We start from the raw sequence: 19,388 nt of genomic DNA on the forward strand, positions 1-19,388 counted from the left end.
CCCCAAACAGTTAATACGTCTTTACAGATAAGTTGGGGATTTTTTTTGTGTGGTAAATTGTTCAGTCGTGTTAATAACCCTTTTATTTTATGATTTGCTGTTTCCAGGGCACAGACAGAAGCTTGATGACTCTAAACCTAGTTTGTTCTCTGAACGCCTCAGTGATTTAGGGCGCATTCCTCATCCCAGTATGAGAGTAGGGGTCCCGACTCAGAGCCCACGGCCCTCTCTGAACTCTGCACCAAGTCCTTTTAATCCACAAGGACAGAGTCAGATTACAGGTAAGAGACAGAACCATAGGTTTGACTTGCACAGGCAATGGTAGTAATTGGTTGTGGATATTTTTGTGTCAACTGTAGAGAAGTGAGGCTGTTACAGAGCGAGAGATATGCACCAATCAAAGCTAGCTGGGGAGCAGATTTTATTCTGTAGCATTTAAAGCTGAAAATGTCTTCCTTTTCTTAAATTAATTTTTTTTAAAGACCAAAATGTCAAAATCCAGCAAATAGATGAGGAATCTGGTGAAATCCAAGCACCATGATGCTCTGCAATAACCCACATATGTGCAGTGGTGGAATACATAGAGATATTTTACCTGAACATATTTACTCAGCCGCGCTGTTTACTTTGCTGGCAAGAAAAACATTGTACTTGTGTTATCAGGATACCAATGCAACCTTCTCACACTGTGGCTTCTCTCTAGTGCCAGTTTATATCACTTTCACAATCAACGAATTGGAGTGTATGAAATTCTCCCAAGGCTCCTAGTGAGGATTGTATGCAGAAGTTCTGACTTTTGATTTCACTGTGCTGAGAGAGAAATAATAAATTACTGTGTGTAACAAATTATAAAAGTGAAATGAGATTTTAACTATAATTGTGCCAAAGATTTGCAACAAAATCCAAAAGATCCGCATACAAAATTCACTGGGGTATTTTGTTAAAAACATGAAGACTTAGTAGGTTTTGCAAACTTTTTCCAGACAACCTGTGCCTGATTGTGAATCAACCTGGGAAGATTTATGGTTTCATGTTTCAAGTGGTTTTGACATGATACCAGCTGAAACTCAGTGGTTTAGATGAAATGTTGTGGCTTTGTTTAAAAAAAAGTTCAAACCAGTTAATTAATTTGCAGTAAAGAATAAGTGGGTTTTTGTTTGAACCCAAAACTCAATGTGAAACCCCATGAGAATCGAAACTGAAAAATAATTGTTCTCATGAACCTCGGTGAATGGAAACTGCCAAGTTTCCCACAGCTCTAGAGCTCTCACTTTAACTCTTGTGAAATATGAATATAATATATATAAATATCATGGGACCTGCCATCCACTGATATCTCATAACAGGTTCATTTGCCAGGCTTCCCTTTTATTAGTTAGGCATCTGAAATCTGGATTTTGCTGCATATAGTGCTGTAGTTAAGGAGTGCCAAACCAAAAGACCAATGGTCTCTTTAGTCTAGTATCCTGTCTCTGACAGCAAATGAGGACCCTACTCAACTTCTAGAAAAGACAGTGGAAATGGACAGACTTCCCACTTCAGAGTGGCTGGATCAGGCCCTTAAAGGCATAACCAAAACCCTCCTCTTCCTTCTGCCTCTCTATAGTTTACCTCTTGTGCAACACTGTTAATGAAGGGGAGTGGGGTGGAATTCTTCCTGACCTGCATCTGGTGATCAGCTTATGGCCCGAAGCAGAAGGACTGAGAGCCCCTTGTAACTTTAATCCTAGCTAAGTGTAACTTCATATGCTGTTCTCATTCACATAAAAGCCTCCTGTAGAATTGTGCTTCTGGGTTTGATTAATAATATACTTCTTTGCCTCGTTATGAATCAGCAGCAGCACTTACAAATCCTGGAGGTGAAAACTTCAGCTGTTTAGATGGCTGCAGACAAAGCCTTGGTCTTTACTACTCACGGCACAGAGTCAACAGTTAAACGTGATGAAGACTGTGCTGACTGAGGCTATGTCTACACTACAGACCTTACAGTGGCACAGCTGTACTGCTGCAACTACATTTCTGTAAGGTCTCCCGTGTAGCCGTTCTGGGCAAGGGTGACCAGATGTCCCGATTTTATAGGGACAGTCCTGATATTTGGGACTTTGTCTTATATAGGTGCCTATTACCCGCCCATCCCCGTCCTGATTTTTCACACTTGCTATCTGGTCACCCTACTCTATGCTGATGGGAGAGAGCTCTCCCGGCAGCATAATTAAACCACCCCACAATGAGCAGCGGTAGCTTTGTTGCCGGGAGAGCATCTCCTGCTGACATAGCAGTATCTACACCGACGCTTTTCTTGGTGCAACATATGTTTTTTCACGCCCCTGACTGACAAAAGTTTTACTGTCAAAAGTGCTAGTGTAGACATAGCTCAAGACTCAGGATGGTATTGCTGGGGCAGAGGGAAGCGACTTGAATTGGGAAGGGGTAACTTCTCTATCAAGCCGTGGCGTACGTCCTCTCCTTGCCAAAGAGGTTCACAGTTGTTGGGTACTGTTGAATCCCTGACGGCTGTCATTTTCCCAAGTAGCAACAATGATTCCTGCTACTTAAAAATTTGCAGCTAGGTAAGGAGCCCTTGCCACAGTCCTCCACGCTTTGTCTGCCCCTGGTTGTATGAATGCAATGCATGCAGCCATTGAAGACCACTTGCTAGCATTATGGTAGCCCACCTGCTTAACAGAGCAGTCAGTGAGAGGCCTGGTACACCTATGCTCCATGAATTGCAATGTCATCCCTATCTGTTTTTGGGTGCTATTCAACGTGTTGATTCTAATCTATGTAACCCTATATATTTTGGAGCATGGCTGCCTTAGGGAACACTTCTCTCCCCATGTTCTACCATGTTGGTGGTGGTGCTTTTGCTGACAGTCCCTCGGTGCACTTTTGGGGATTGCAAGTACTACAGTTAGTGGAGTCCCTTGCTGAGGAACAAAGGTTTACAGCTCAGAGAGCTGAGTGAGGCACACCTCTTGGATCAGTCAATAGCTTGACCATGGGAGATTGCTGAATTTGTGCTTATTCTGGGGTAGTACAGCCTGGGTAAGGAGCTGTTTGGGCTTTCCTATGGCGCTGTATTTTCTCCAGGTAATATGGATGCTATGCAATAGGTGCACACCCACAAAAATGAATCAATAACAACTTAACCTTTTCTATCCAGTGCTCTCTTGGTACGGTCATTTGAGTGAGTAGGATTTGGCTGCGTAATAAAAAGAGAAGTGACCTTTGTACAGAAAGAAAGGCTTTTTATTACATTTGATAAAATTAACCAGGTGCTGTTTTGTAAATGCCTTAGTTTGGTAATTTTTTACCCTGTAATTAAGATAAAAGAAAACCATTAGTTCCTACTAACTGCAGCAGTACACAATTGCTTCCTTATTATGAAAGCCAGTAAGTAACACAGTTAAGCACAGTTAAACTTCTTTTGCTTAATTCCAGTTTAGGTTTTGCATAATTATTGCATGATCAAACATAAATAGTAGTTAGAGCCTGGCCATCTCCCATCTGAGTAGTAAAGAATTAAGAGTGTGCCCTAATACATCTGCTGGTTTACTGTTACATTTCTTTTTCTGGGTTGTGTTTGTTTTCCTATAGTAGCTGAATACTGTTTTTTTTTTAATACACCATGCTCTTGAACCTGCTGAAGGACCAGTTTATTGCAGTACAAGCATAGCTTAGCTTAGCACAGACTTGTCCTTATTCAACATGGCATTTTAACTATTATTCTGCAAAAGCAACATCGAAGGGTCATTAAAAAACAAATCATCCAATAAGCAGATACCTTTGCTGAGGTAGTGCAGATCCAATTTGAACCCTGCATATTGCTCATAAATCAAGACTCCTGTCTACTCACATTCGGATCCTGGTATATTTGCTACTTGTTTTTTTTTTTTTTTTAAGTGGAACTCGAACGACTTGCTCACGTATCAAATTACGCTCCCATTCAGACAGCGAACTGTTACATCCATTCTTAAACATGAAACAAGAAAAACTGTTGTTTTTCTAAAATACAAGCAGTGAGGATTAGCTTCTATCAGACGGGAAAAGCCACAGGCGTAATGGCAAGAATGTGGTCAGTGTGAGTAGTGGAATCTCAGCTGCAAAAAAGAAACTGTAAAGTGGGAGTTAAGTGAGGTTTCATGCTCCATCACCACTATGGCACCATCTGATCTATAGGCAATCTGTGACTTTAGTAACTGAAATAACAGCACTCAAAGGCAGGTTGTGTGAAACATGCTTCTCCCCCCTCTCTTCCCCCTGCCCAGCAGCATTTCACTTCATTTTTCAGACTGGGGAAAGATGGCGCAATCTCTCTCATTAACTCATGACATTTATTACATGTAGGGTGGCAGAAGGCAGAGTTAATGCAATTTGGGCGGGATCCTACCAGCCTTACTTAGACTGCAGTCAGTGGGAGAACTCATTTGCTCTATCAGGCCAAGAAGGCTCTTTGTTCGAATGTTCTTAGAAGGCAAACAGACTACGGGCAGAGAGCAAAATCCATCCCCGTGCATAGGGTCAGCCCAAAGCTTCTGCACCAGTGAAGTCCCCCTTACTGCCAATGTTGAGGTGTTAAATATTGATAGGCCTTGTACTGACCATCTGCACAGCGATGAACTCCACCTGGAGAAAGAAAGAGGGCCTTCTTTTCTGGGCAGGATGCTTTTCTAGAACCAGCATCATTGTTTTATAGGAATTTGTTGTAGGTTGTCATGAATTTGATGGAACGAAGTGAGTTGCATTTACTACAAAATCTATGTAAAGGGTTGTGGACTAGCTTGTTGAGAACACTGCTTCCATTAGCCCCTTAGCAGCAGTTCTGGTTTTTCATCAAATGGGGGAGATTAGCCCTAGCACAAGGCCTTCTGTGCCATTTAAATCCAGCGTTGGACCCTCCGTACAGGATTGAATTTTACCCATGAAGTTTGTCCAAAATTTAGTCCAGAGAAACAAGTTTTGGCTGCATTTTACTTTAATACAGAGATGTGGCCCATAGAAACGACAGGCCCCAGCATGCTTGGATGTATGTATCAACATAGAGTAGTGGGAGCTGTAGGCTGCAGCTCTGCATTGTGGAGACGGGTGACTGCAGTCTGTTGCATGTTATGCTATTTCATTGCATCCTTCAAGCTACTGGCAATTTGTTTGGGCACACTGTCTAGTTGCACTGTCTAGTTAGCAAGAACAGTTTGTTTGTTTTTTTCTTTAGGAAATGTGACTCTTGAGGGATTGTTGGTGGTAGTGGTGGGGTGATTTTAAAGACTGAAAGCCAAACTCTGGTCTCACTTATACCACTGTCAGTCAAGGAGTAACGCCTTTAGACTTGACTTCAATGGAATTACTCCTGATTGACCATGGAGATTCGGATCTGGCCCAGAGTTTTTAAGAGTCCATGAGAAACTCAGAGAAGAGAGTTTTGTACAATAGCCCATTTACTCATGCAGAGATTAGTCTTTGCTTTGTTAGGACCATAATTGAGGATATCTTACTTTAAATATTTACAAAAGATAACTCCAGACTGCTTGTTTTTCAGCATGAGCAGTAGCATTAATATAGTCAGCAATAAACAGACGTGGCAACAGAGTTGAATGGATGACAGGGACCCAACTGAGAATGATTGTGTAAAGCATGCATGCATGTGGTCTTTTAGATTTTAGACTCGGCAGCAGTGGACCTAGGGCCGGTGCTACCATTTAGGCAAACTAGATGGTTGCCTAGGGCGCCAAGATTTGGGGGCGTCAAAAAGCGGTGCCCCCCATTTTTTTTACAGCGTTCCTACGCCCCCTCCCTGAGCACGCGGTCGCCGCTCCACTTCTCCTGCCTCCCAGGCTTGCAGCACCAATCAGCTGTTTGGCGCTGCAAGCCCGGGAGGAGAGGAGAATTAGAGCAGGGGCAGCATGCTCAGGGAGGAGGCGGAGCAGAGGTGAGCTGGGGTGGGGAGCTGCTGCACGGCTCCCCGGGCTGGGGGGGTGGGGAGCTGCCACGGGGGTGCCTCAGGGCGGGGGGGGGGAGCTGCTGCAGGGCTCCCCACCCCAGCTCACCTCTGCTATGCCCCCTCCCCGAGCACGCCGTTGCTGCTCCACTTCTCCCGCCTCCCACGCTTGTGGGCGCCTAGGGCGCAAAACTTCCTTGCACTGGTCCTGAGTGGACCCCAAACCTTTTATGTCACGCCTCCCCCTTACCTATAATGTAATCTGTCCGTGCCCAGCCTGGGCCGGGAGTGGGGCTGGGGCCAGGAGCTGAGATTGGGACTGGAGCCAGAGCCACGGCCAGGAGTGGAGCCGTGGCCACAGTCAGGGCTGGAGTTGCAGCTGGGGTCAGAGCCGGGAGCTGAAGCTGAGGCCTCGCCTGGGGCTGGGGCTGGAGCCAGAGCGGAGCTGGGGGCAGAGCGGGGCTGGGTGGTGCTCCCTCCCCACCCCTCATGGGGGCTGGCCTGGGCCCTGCCACACCCCGCAAATGTTCCTTTGCATCCCTGTACGGGGGACACACCCCACAGTTTGGGGACCATTGCTCTACAGTGAGAAATGGTCACCCTGTGTATCTGGTGGTCATGTTCTTCAGCACTTTTTGATTGAAATTGATTTCTCTCCACTCTAGATCTCTCATAACCTATTGCCAAAGCATTACAAAAGGCTACTTAACTGGAAAAGCCTGTGTAATTGACAGGAGAATTGGGACATTGATTTTTAATTTTGTACAGTCCATCCAACATTTCAATAATTTCTAAACACCCTTGTTTTTCCAAGAATCCACTAAAATGTATACAGTAGACCAACCGTAACTATGAATGTGGCAGTGAAGCCCAGGAACAAAATAATATGCAATATTTGATATTTCCTGCTTCACAGAAACTTACCTGGCAGTGCAAACAGGAAGTAGCTGTGTGCGTATTAGTTTAGACCTCACCCTGACTTGTTTCAGCCGATCTGTGCATGAAGTTTAGGAGTATTTGCATGCTATGCCCTGTTGTGAATGACTTACGAAAACAGCACTTTTCTTCACACCCACACAGGCATAACAAAAATGTTTACAAAAGGAGGATTGCTATTAGTAATCACTCCAAATTTTGAAGTGCAGAAATATGATAGCTCTGAACGCCTGGCTTTGGTCACCTCACTGTGCTCTGCCTTTCTTCAGTGTTTGCATATTGCCATCAAGACAGGTGGGTGGGTTATTTCTCTCCCCCCCCCCCCCCCCCCCCCCCGTTCAGTATGCTTTTTTTATTTTCTTGTGTTCTGGGGATTCCTTTAGGCAGAGTCATACTCCCTCTGGTTAACAACACTGGGACTTCTCATATGTTCTAGGCTTTTAACAATTGGAAAGATGCTGCAGTTGTAAGCACCCATGATCTTTCATGTGACAATGCAAAGCTTCTGGCCCCCAGACACCCAAAAGCTGCCTGATCACCTGGCAAATCTCACAAGCCCCCTGGTGAGAGCTAACAAGAGAATTTGCTTCTTGTACAGAAGGCAGAAAAAGTTTCCCACTAATATGCTCACAGGCCATTGTATATATTTCACCACTGCATACTAAGTACCCCGTGTATCCAGTCTAAGTGATCACTCAGCACACAAGCGACAAAAAAGGAACTCTCAAAAACTTCCTTGCGATTCCCTCGTGCCCAGCTTTGCCACATGTCCCAGAAAACATCGATCTGGGAGCAAACTCTGGGGTATAAATACACTCCGTGAGGCTTGGAGGGGCAGGGTTTCCCCTCCATATATGGCTCTGTTTTCAGTACAGACTGTGGCGTATGTGGAAAAAACCCCAAATAAACAGGATTGCTTGATCTCTTGTGGCCTAAGTTCCTGCTCCAGTGGCATTTGGGGGTAGCTGTGTTAGGGCTTGTCTACACTACAGGTTACGTTGGTATAACTTATGCTGCTTGGGGTGTGAATAAGCCACCCTCAGAGCGATGTAAGTTACACCAACCTAACCGCCGGTTTGGAAAGCACCATGTCAGCAGGAGAACGTTTCCCTCTCGTTTCACAGAGGTGGTTTCATTAGGCCAACGGAAGAGCTTTCTCCCGTCGGCATAGAGTCTTCACCCGACGTGCTGCATTGGCGCAGCTGTAGTGCTTCTAGTGTAGACTAGCTCCTAGTGCCACAGAACGTTGCATTGTGGGTCCCCAGCTGGCCGGTGGTCTGCAGGACTAACAGCTGTTTTTGAAATTTGTACACTGAATTTCCCATTTAGCCTAGGTAATGAGCGCGTTCAGCCCAGCTTGGGGAGATGCGTGCAATTTACCATTCGGCTTTGCAAGTAATCTTTGACAGGCAGCAAGAGTGCAGCTCCCCCCACCCAGCCCTCCGCACATGCACACACAAACACCTGCTGTTCTTAATGAGGTGGCATTGCTTTGAACGCTTCTGCTCACAGAAGTTAGAAACTTCAGTTTCCTGTTTGTTAACAGGCCAAGCCCAGTGAACAAAGCCAGCCAGCCACAGGGCAAGATTCTCCACCCTGCCCCAATGGTGACCTCAACCCTGACTTACGGCGAGGAAGTCTCATGACTATCCATTCTGGTGCAGCCCTGATTTCCTCCCAAGCAGTGACTGGCAGCTGTAGTAGTAACTTTTCTATCAACAGTTGCCTGGGTTTGGTTTGGTTTCAGTTTTTTCTTTTCAATTGCTTCCTTTTCTAATCAGTGATGAACTGGGCCCTCATTTCTCTGCAGAGCTCAAACTGAACTTACTTTCACTCTCGTTTGAGAACCGGTCACGTTGGAATATGTGTCCACTGAGTCAGAGGTGACATGGCGGGAAGGGTGGGGGGAGCGATACGCGGGGTCATGTACCCCCCCAATTTGCTGCTTGGCTTGTACTGAGCATGCTCACATGCTCTGCTGAAGCTGCTCCCCTCACTGTATCCCCCCCATGATCAGCAGGCACGGGTCGTCTCTGCACGGAGCTATCTGGACCAAGAGGCCCCAACCAAGATCAGGGCCCCATTGTGCTAGCTCCATAGTAAGAAACAATCTGTGCTCCAAAGAGCTTACTAACTAAGCAGACAAGATAAAGAGTAGGAGAAAGAGACTATCCTGGGGACCTCAGGCAGAGAAAGGTTAAGTGACTTGCGCCCAAGGTCACAATGGGAGTTTGTGGCCGGGGGTGCTGAAAAAATTTGTATAGTGGGGGTGCTGAGAGCCATTGAACCAAACTGTAAACCCTGTATATGATGGAAACCACTTCAAGCCAGGAGGTGTGGCAGCACCCCTAATTCCAGCACCTATGTCTGTAGCAAAGCCAGGATTGAACCCAGATCTCCTGAGTCCCAGTCCAGTGCTTTAACCAAAAGAGAGTCCCTCCTCTCTTATTCTAAAATAATGTTTGCTTTTAAAACTCATACTGTTACAATGGTGAATTGCTGAAATCAAGGATCAAAAATAAGAATTTGTTTACATGACCCTAAAGCCTTTATTCTTATTTTAAGATGGGATGGGCCAAAGAGGCTGTATTTAGATCTAGGGTTAGGCTAGATTTCAGGGTCCCAGGCCAAATGAGGACTAGGATATGAGTTCAAGGTATGATGGTGCACAAATGTGACAAGGACTTCTGCTCCCATGAGACTTCTACCATTCTGAGTGGCAGAAATCCCATGAGAGCAACTGTATGCATGAGAGTCTCATTGTCTTGGCCCAAATCCTGTGAGAAGATCCATTCTTAGGATATTTCTTCCACATTCGAGATGGAAATTAAGCCCTTTCCAGTATGAGATATGACTTAGAATCAAAACCATCAGGGACGGTCGTTTGGATCCAAAGACTGGGACTGAAAGCCTCCTGGAATTTGAAGGAGTTTGGATTTGAGGTTCTGGTCCTGACCCATCATTAATTTTAATATTGTTTTGCCACTGTGCATAAGCTTCCCTCCCACCCCAGTTTAAGATTGCTTACTATGAATTGAATAGTAGATTACAGTACTGGTATGAGGCAGGGAGAAGTGTCAATATCACTATATCAACAGCCAGTCATATTGGAAGTTGTGCCAAGCTATAGGGCCCTAGCCTTGAAATTGTTAAAACAAAGAAGTTCATTACATTTAACAATCAAGTGTCCTTCAGATTTCTGAGGAGCACTTATGTTAACCATTTATATTATTCAACTCTAATATAAACTGCAAACCAAAGGAAAATCCTTTTAAAATTAAATTGGAGAGGGTTTTTTGGTTGTATCTGTATAGTTATTTTGCTTCAAGGAAGTATCTGCTTTCCAGACATCTCTTCAAACAAATCATGTCTGAACAGAAAAAATAAACAAGAAATAGCTGACACGACAAGGTTTTGCCATGTGGAAGAGCAGAACGAGGGTTTTGGTTTGTGTTTTTAAAGATGAATTTCCTGAAGGAAAAAAAATGGGGAGGGGGTTGCTTATGTCATTCAGATTTCGTGTTTCTGTCAACAAAGTGGAGCCTGAGACACTGCTCAAATGTAGCAACTTCTTGAGGTAACCTGGGATTGATTTGCTACTTTGGAAATAGTAGAGAGAATTTGGATGCGTTGCAATAGGTATAAAGCAATCTGAGGCAGCCGTGCATACAGTTCTCTTGTGTACCACCTAGCTTACTAAACAAACTCTCTTAGCTAGGAAATGCTGTTGGGTTTTCACCAATGTAAAAGAAAAAATAAATGTTGATGAGTAATTCCTCCTGTCAGCAGTGAATCACCGGTTATTGACTAAAAGCAAAATTGTTTACAAAACCTAGTAGTAGGAAAATAAAACTGCCCACCCTCTTCTCTCACCCAATGCAGCCCACCAGAACGTCTGTGGAAAAGAGAATCTGCATGCCCTTGAATCATTCCCTCCAAGGCAAGCTGTAAAAATTAGAAAAGTCATAATTAACTTTCAGTGGTTACCCCAAACCATTCAGTTTCAGCTCATATTGATGGTGATTATAGGTAATCGGGCTAGAATCCAAACGTGATTTTTTTTGGACAGATGCTAATAGGATTATTGATGTTTTCCTTCTTGGATCACTTTCTCAGTGCTGAAAACGCTTCTGTTTAATGTTGAAACTGGATAACAGCTTGACAGATGTGGCCATCAACTTTTAGTTCTCCTTCCCTCCCCAAAAAGCCAGTTTTAAGTTCAGATGCAGCATTAAAAAAAGAAAAGAAAAAGAAAAGCAACCTCAAAACAAAAAGCCACACACACTGAGGATGTTAACACAGCTCTGAGCTGCTGGTGGAATGCTTTCTTAGGATTGGACAAGAGAGTATGGGAATTTATGGAAGACTGGCCACATAATTTTAAATTCTGCTTGCTACTGCTTTAGAAATTCAGCGGAAATGCTTTGTTCTGCATTGTGCATTTCCCGCCATATTATTTTCCAAGGTGAAAAACTCAGAGCCAGGGAGAAGGGAAGGATGCTGGGAGTTTTTGTTTGTCAGGCATTCTCATTCTTCATGACATCCATGTGCTTAGATTCTATAATGCCATTCTCATTGATTAAGCTGCTGGTGTCCCTAAATCTTTTCATTTCTTTTTTAATTTTCTCTTTTTGTTTTGTTTTGTAGACCCCAGACAGGCACAATCATCCCCTCCATGGTCATATGACCAGTCTTACCCATCCTACTTGAGCCAGATGACTTCACCATCCATTCATTCCACAACTCCCCTGTCCTCTTCACGAGGCACAGGCCTTCCTGCCATCACCGATGTGCCCAGACGCCTCTCAGGTAAAGACCATGCTTCAGCTAAAATACTTATGCAGACAGGAACAGGAAAGGTTGAGGCTGCTTATGCAGAAGCTATCTGCCCTCAAATGCAGCTTAGCAGCAAAAGTGAAGATCTGTCTGTGGTACCAGAGTTTCTGAACTGTGAAGGGGTCAAAATTTCCTTCTTTTTAAGGTTTTGATTCACAAATTAAAATGCTACCGTGTTATTCTGAGCATGTAGTTTGAGTGTCTGAAGGTCCATTTTAGGTCAGGTTATCTTTAACTGTCTGATTCAACTACTGAATCACACTGTTGTCAACAGGGGGCCATTTGTCTATCTGCTGTGAAGCAACTAGGATAATTTCTCCAGATTTTTGATATTTTAATTTTGTTTACTTCTATCTCCTAAATTAGATTTGACTTACTGGCAAGGGCCTCTGTTTCTTTAATATTTAGGTTTAAGGCTCACTCTTGCTTATTTCAATGCAGTAGCTCAAGATAGCCAATTCCCTTATTTAATGTGTGATTGAGATCTCTATCAGAAACTGGTTGAGTCACTTCAGGGTACAGAGCAGTCCTGGGAAGACTGGACAAATTGTGCCTTGGAATGATGAAGGAGAGAGGAAATCTTTTTAGGCACACACACTAGACAGCACTGACACTTATCAAACAAATACGCATGCAGCCATTTAGTTCAAGTGGTCACAAAGGTAAATTCAGCTGTGTAAAGTAAGCCAGTTGTCCCACTATAACATACAACATGGAACGGCAGAAAATTGCCTTGTGTATTTTGTTAGTCTGGGGAACCATAGGGGAAGGTGTCTTAGCTGGAGCATTAAAATTCTAAACAGACAGGTGTGGAAATATTGGTGAGGTATCTGCCCAAAGCATGTGTAATATAAAGAAAACCTTTACAATTCATTAGTAAAGCATGAAGAATTGGTCTTATTCTTTATTTCCATGTTTGTAAGACACTGTTACAGTCTCAGATTCTAGCCCCATACACCTGTTTGACTTGCAGCCAGGTGAATTTCTTTCTGTCTTGTTTTCTCCCTTCTACAAAGCTCAGAGCACTGTAAACGCTATTCACTTCACTGAGCTGCATCATGGACAAACTGAACGTCAGCCAACAGGCATGTAGGATTTGATTAGTTTAGACTCCTTCATCTCTTTCATCTTGGAGGGGGGAAGCTTTGTTTCTCAAACAAATAGCAGCAAAGATCTCTCTGGCCCTAGTGCTCTCTGGGTTTTCAGAGAATGCAGCATTTCCATATGGGTCAACAGTTCTGGCAAAGCCCGACAGGTCCTTCTGGCCTTTCCTTGTGATGCTCATTCGGTTTAAAAACAAAATTAACTTTATTTTGAGGAAATGATGTGTTTGGCTTTAGATTGATTTTTCTTTAGTTTGAGTCTGCACAGCCCTGTGTGGTCAAAGCAGTTATTTTTGCAATTTTGCCCCCAGCAATACCTGCAGTGAAAGGCCCAGACTGGGACTGCCGCATCTGTATAAGTTACTTGCCCTGAAGCCCTTGCTTGTTAGTGTGTATTCAAACGTGAGTGCCTAGCATATGGGGTGCACGCATAATGGCTAAAAGACCTAACTATGTACATCATAGGGCCATATGCGGTACTTTTCTATTTTATTCCACAGCAAGCTATCCCCACTTCTCCTGTCCTTCACCTTTTGGTGAACCACCTCTCTCTCTCTGTTTTTGTCTTTTCCAAACATAGGAAGCTGGCTTTATCACTTAGTTCTGAATCTACCAAAGAGCAGTTTGATCTGCCACGAATATCTGAGACTGTCCGCAATACTGCGCGTTAACTCACTACCATTTAGAATGACTGCCAGTGGCTTTCTTAGGTTGAGGACTAGGTTTGACTCTCAAACAGCAAGGAGATATATTGTAGCACCATTTGAAAACTCTGGCACCCTGCTTGCATGCCCCTACAATGCAGCGAATTCCACTGCACTGTGGCAAACGAGCGAGGACTGGATCTGGCCTGTATTGTTTATAATGTGTGGAGTGGAATGTTAAAGTGCGGTTTTGTGACTGCAAAAATTGCCACCTTCTGACCCAAGAGATGGGATTTCCTTGGGTGTATTCCAGCTCCTATTTACTGGCTTTTGCGAACAAAATAAGTTGTACTGGTTTTTACTCCTCTTAGCCCAGCGGAACCAACATAGCTCTGGGAGGGGAGTTTGATTCTAGTCCTTCTCACACATTGTCAACCCCATTGTTAACTAAGTCCCAACCTTGGGGCCTCAGTCACACTTGTCCAACCACACAGAAGGGTGAGATAAGAAAGGATGGTTTTGTGGATAGAGCACTGGACTGGGATTCAAGAGAATTGGCCTCAATTCCTGCCCCAGCCACAAATTCCCTGTATTACCTTGGGCAGGTCAGTTAATCTATTCTGTGCCTCATTTTGCCATCTGTAAAATGGGGCTAACGCGTCCCCATGAGACGGGGTGTAAAATCACTAATGATTGCACGGTGCCTAGATATAAGGTTTGTCCCTCAGCACAAATACAGATAGCCAGAAACACTTATGCAACACCACTGAATGCAGTGGGAATGCACAGGTGTAACTGAGCGCGAAAACTGGGCTGCACTTCATTACTGGCGAAGGGATATCAGAAGGAAAGAACCTAGCTCGAGTCTGCTGGGCTGGCAGTTACAACAACCAACGTATCACTTGTAAACTGAGAAAACTGGATCCTCATCCATTTGATCCATTTTTACAGAGTCATTTTGCAGAGTAGAACCAGGCTTTTGAGAAGAAAAATTACATTCCTGGAAGCACAAAAAAACTTCAGGCACCCTCCTGCATGAGGGAGAAATTACTTTATTTAGAATCAAAGCATTACAAGGCCTTGAAGAGAAAAATAATTGTTTCTCAGTACAGTGGCAGAGAACTGATTAGCACCTTTGCTAGAAATATACACGGGCATTTTAATGAATGCCTATTGCTTATCAACCAATGGGAAGACAAATGGTAATACTTCAGATTCAGGCCTCACATGCCACACCCACAGTCCCAGAATTCCCTGCTGGCCGCATTCACAGTTATGTCATGCTTATATCAACATTATATCACCCTAGTCCCTGCTGCCTGCCTACATGGCTTTGTCTAGACGGATATTTAAGCTTGAGAAGGTGTTGGGTACCACATGCCAGCTAACACATTTTAAGGGTATGTCTACCCAACAGCTGGTGTAATTCGCAGCACAAGTAGACATACACACGCTCACTCTGCTCTAGCTAATGCCTAAAAGTAGCAGTGTGGCCGCAGTGGTGCAGACAGCGACTCAGGCTAACTGCCCGAGTACAATCCTGCAGACCACACGAGGACTTTTAGAATCAAGGCCTTCAGCAATTGCAGGCTTTGGCCAATACATGTTAAAAGAGTAGTAACATTAATACACAAGAACTTAGTCATGAAACATTTACGGTACCTGACACAAAAGCAAGGAAGTAAGTAAGCCAACTAACAGTACAAACCACAGGCACACCCATCCGCCGCTTCACCCTGCCACTACTACAGCTACCATACCTCACAGATCACAAACTTAACTCTGTCTGCTGGGGGATGCTAGCCTTCCAGCACCCCTTTTTACCAACGTATCCCCTACCACGCCAGACTACTGCTCAGCCCTCCCTTCTTCACCACACTGCCCCTCTTAGCATTGTGAACTGTAGCAGTTTGATGTGTGGCCTCAGTCTCCAGACCTAGAGAATGATGGGAGATGGCATCCATTTTGAATTTCTCTGAATGAGAAGATTTTATGTCACCCTCTGCTGACAGATAAACTTTCATTTTTTTAAAAACAGTTGCAAAACGTCTCTTAAAACCTATATATTTCTTTTAAAAACTACCTATTGTACAAAATCCACTCAAGATTCTCCTATTTTTGGAAAGGTTCATACTGTTTCTCTTAAAAGATACCTGGCAAAAAGCAGGGACAAATTTTATCTAGAGCCCCAGTTTCACACAGTACTGAGAATGGGCATAAAAATTTTGCATTGAAGGGTCACCTGCCTGTAAAGAAAAAGAATGTATGCCCCATTTTAAGCCCATTTCAGAACTTAGACCTTAGTTCCTGCTGTACCATTGGGCAGTCTAGTTCCTCCACTAATGACGATTACTTGCTAGTTGTGGTATGTCTTCCCAGGTGACACCAACACATTCAATCTCCTCTGTCACTGCCTTCTGCCAGTTCTTCCTTGGTCACCTCACTTTCTTTTCCCTCTCTTAGGTACATCGGGGGTTAGGTTGGGTTAAGTATGTCGCTACTAACTATATGGCTTTTTCACACACCCGAACAATATGGCTGGGTCCACTTAGCTCTTTAGTGTATGCCTGGCCTTCCGCTTTTTTTTAAATGAAAGCTGAGGCTCAAGAGCAAGTGAGAGGTTTGTCTGTTTCCCCACTTCTCCTGGCTATTCCTTTGCACACCTCACTTTGGGAAACACTGAGCTAAACAGACAAAGGGAACTTCTGAAAGCTCAAGGGATTCTATAGGTAGAACCATAGAAGGGTAGACATGTAGGGCTGGGATCTCAAGAAGTCATCAGGTCCAGCCCCCTGCTCTGTGGCAGGACCCAGTGAAGTGAGATCATCCCTGAAAGGTATTTGTCGAACCTGTTCTTAACAACATCCAGTGGCAGGGATTCCACAACCTACCTTGGAAGCTTGTTCCAGAGCTTAACTACCCTTGTAGTTAGAAAGTTTTTTCTAATGTCTAACCTAAATCTTCCCTGCTGCAGATTAAGCCCATTGCTTCTTTTTGTACCTTCCGTGGACATGGAGAACAATTGATCACTGTCCTCTTTAAAGCAACCCTTAATATATTTGAATACTGTTATTAGTTCCCCCCCGGAGTCTTCTTTTCTCAAGGTACAGATGCCTAGTTTTTAAAATTATTCTTCATAGGTCAGGTTTTCTAAACCGTTTGTCATTTTTGTTGCTCTCCTCTGGACTATCTCCAGTTTGTTAACATCTTTCCGAAAGTGTGGGGCCCAGAATTGGATGCAGTACTCCTGCTAAGGCCTCACCAGTGATGAGTAGAGGGGGACAGTTACTTCCCATGTTTTAAAAATGACACTCCTGTTAATACACCCCAGAATGATAATAACGTTTTTTGCAGCTGCGTCACATTGTTGACTCATATTCAGTTGGTGATCCACTATAACGCTGAGATTGTTTTCAGCAGTACAACCACCTAGCTGGTTATTCCCCATTTTGTAGTTGTGTATTTGATTTTTTCCTTCCTAAATGAAATATTTGCATTTGTCTTTATTGAATTTCATCTTATTGAATTCAAACCAATTTTCCAATTTGTCAGTCATTTTGAATTCTAATCCTATCCTTCAAAGAGCTTTCAAGCCCTCCCAGCTTGGTGTCATCTGCAAATTTTATAAGCATACTCTCCACTCCATTATATAAGACATAAATGAAAATATTGACTAGTACCGGACTCAGGACTAACCCCAACAGGATCCCACTAAATATGTCTCCCAGTTTGAAAGCAAACCCTTGAAAGATCATACTCAAAGAGTAATTATCAACCAGTTGTGGACCTACCTTATAGTAATTTTTTCTAGACCACATTTCCTAGTTTGCTTATAAGAATGTCACGTGGGACTCAAAAGCTTTACTAAAAATCAAGATAAATTTGTGCTGTTCAGAAACAACTCTGTCATTTGCAGTTTGTACCTAAACCTGTGACTCATCGTATTTTTTTAAAAAATGGCACTATTTATTTTGCAAACCACAGTTTGTCCATTTTTAGCCTCCTGCCCATTTAATCCCACCTAGGCATTATAGTCCCTTGGCACTGGCATGTAGAACATCAATGGGAGCTTCTCTCTACCACGGAATCTCTCATTGGAGCTATTGTCCAGAAGTTGGGTTGCATGATCCCTGCCTTTAGGATATAGGCCCAATTTTTCAGATGTGGGTGGCCTAAAATTAGGCAACTACATCCATATTTAGACATTGAAATAAATGGCCTGATTTTCAGAACCCAACTGAATTGAAGGACCCAATCCTTGTCCTTACTAAAACCCCATTTAATTTATTTTAAATTACGGTTGAGAAAGGAAATAAACAGGATAAATTGGGGCAGAGGGAAAGAGTTTTTATTTCAGAAGTATGGGATTTGTAAACAACAGAAAAGAAAGAAACAAGTGGAACTTGAAGTGGAATGAATTTGTTGCTGATACAGACAGGAAATAGCACACTCAAATATATGGGTATGTAGAGATATATTTTTATCTGAGTTTTCTTTGCAATGTGTTTTCTATTTAGGAAGTGTATCTAGATTTGCATCTGTTTCCAGAACTTGCTGCTAACAGTTAATAATGATGCCAAAACATACTTTAGTTCCAGCTTGAGACCAAATGATATTCATTTTTTGATTACTAATTTAGCATCTGATATTAATTAAGGATATTTTCCATAAGTACCAGGCCTTTTCTGAAGAGCTAATTAAAATTATATGAACTTAAACCGGAATAAGTCTCATAGTCTGAACATTTCTGTAATGATTATTCTTACCAGCCTCTACTGGTTTTTGTAAATAGAATGGTAACTACTTGTAGGGACAATGGAGCAGCCAGAGTCCAGAAACTTAAAGGACCTTATCCTGCAACTCTTAGTTATGAGAGTAGTATCACTAAAGTCAATGAACTACTCATGCGATGGCTCTAGGATTGGGCCCTCTTATCTTTTGTATGTAGGCACATGTCCATGTCTGTGTCCTCCTAGTGATTGACACGGCAGGCCTGATCCTGTGCAGAACTGAGCTACACTAAGCGACACTTCCTTCCATTTAATTCAGCGGAACAAGGAGGGTGCTTGGCACCACAGGAGAGGCAGACAGCACTTTGTAAAATGGGAGCTGTTATTATGTGTGCACCCACAGTTACTGGACTTGAGAGCACTCACATCTGTGATAAGGAAAAATAATTCCCTCCAGTGCAGGAATCACAAGATGAAATCTCCTGGCCTGTGTTACACAGAAGTTCAGACTAGATTATCATCATATTCTCTTCTTGGCCTTAGAATCTATGGGCCCTGCACCTTGTTTAATCATTTACATCAGCTTGCACTGGTAGAAATGATTCCACAAGGTGCAGAGCAGTGGAGAATCACTCCTCTGAAAGTATGAGTATGCTTGGTGCTGTGCAAAATACGCCGAAGACAATGCTCTTGTCTCCAAAAGCTTTACACTCTAAAGGGCACAACTCTGCAACCCTGACTCACATGCAGTAATGCCAACTCAATAGACCAAATCCTCTCTTGGTGTAAACAGGTGCAACTCCATTGACTTTCAGTGCAATTTTACCCATTGACACCAGTGCAAAATTTGGCCTTTGATGAAGGTTGCAGAATTGGAACCTAACAAACCATCCCAACACCCTTCTGAGGTGGGTAGGCTAGTATTTTTTATCTCCATTTTACAGATGGGGCAAGTGAAGTACCATAGAGACTAGACACTCTCCCACCCCCTGATTCAGAGTAGAACTTTTCAGATGAAAAGCAAAACTAGAAAGGTGTTGGCTGAGAGATTAAAAAGAATGACTGATATTTGTGATAGAAATGGAAGATAAGAGCTGAAACAATGATTCACACTTCCTCTGGCAGAAAAAAGGACAGAACCTAGTCAGAGAGGAAGATAGGAGGGTACAGATGGAGGAGAATACCCCAAACTCCATTTTAAAGA

General features: G+C 43.3%; 1 protein-coding gene across 3 annotated transcripts in view; it reads left to right on the plus strand.

Annotated features, from left to right (window-relative positions):
* The window catches only part of RUNX2 (RUNX family transcription factor 2), a 200,986-nt gene that overhangs the window by 152,343 nt on the left and 29,255 nt on the right, over positions 1-19,388 (plus strand). For 2 of the 3 annotated variants that reach the window (XM_005297396.5, XM_042848656.2), the window contains exons 5-6: positions 108-281; positions 11,519-11,680. In XM_005297396.5, coding sequence (XP_005297453.2) covers positions 108-281; positions 11,519-11,680 — 336 coding nt within the window. The remainder of the gene's footprint in view (positions 1-107; positions 282-11,518; positions 11,681-19,388) is intronic. The other variant, XM_024101101.3, reaches the window with a different exon arrangement.

This window comes from Chrysemys picta, chromosome 3 (assembly GCF_011386835.1).
Source record: "Chrysemys picta bellii isolate R12L10 chromosome 3, ASM1138683v2, whole genome shotgun sequence".
NCBI classification, from domain to species: domain Eukaryota; kingdom Metazoa; phylum Chordata; order Testudines; family Emydidae; genus Chrysemys; species Chrysemys picta.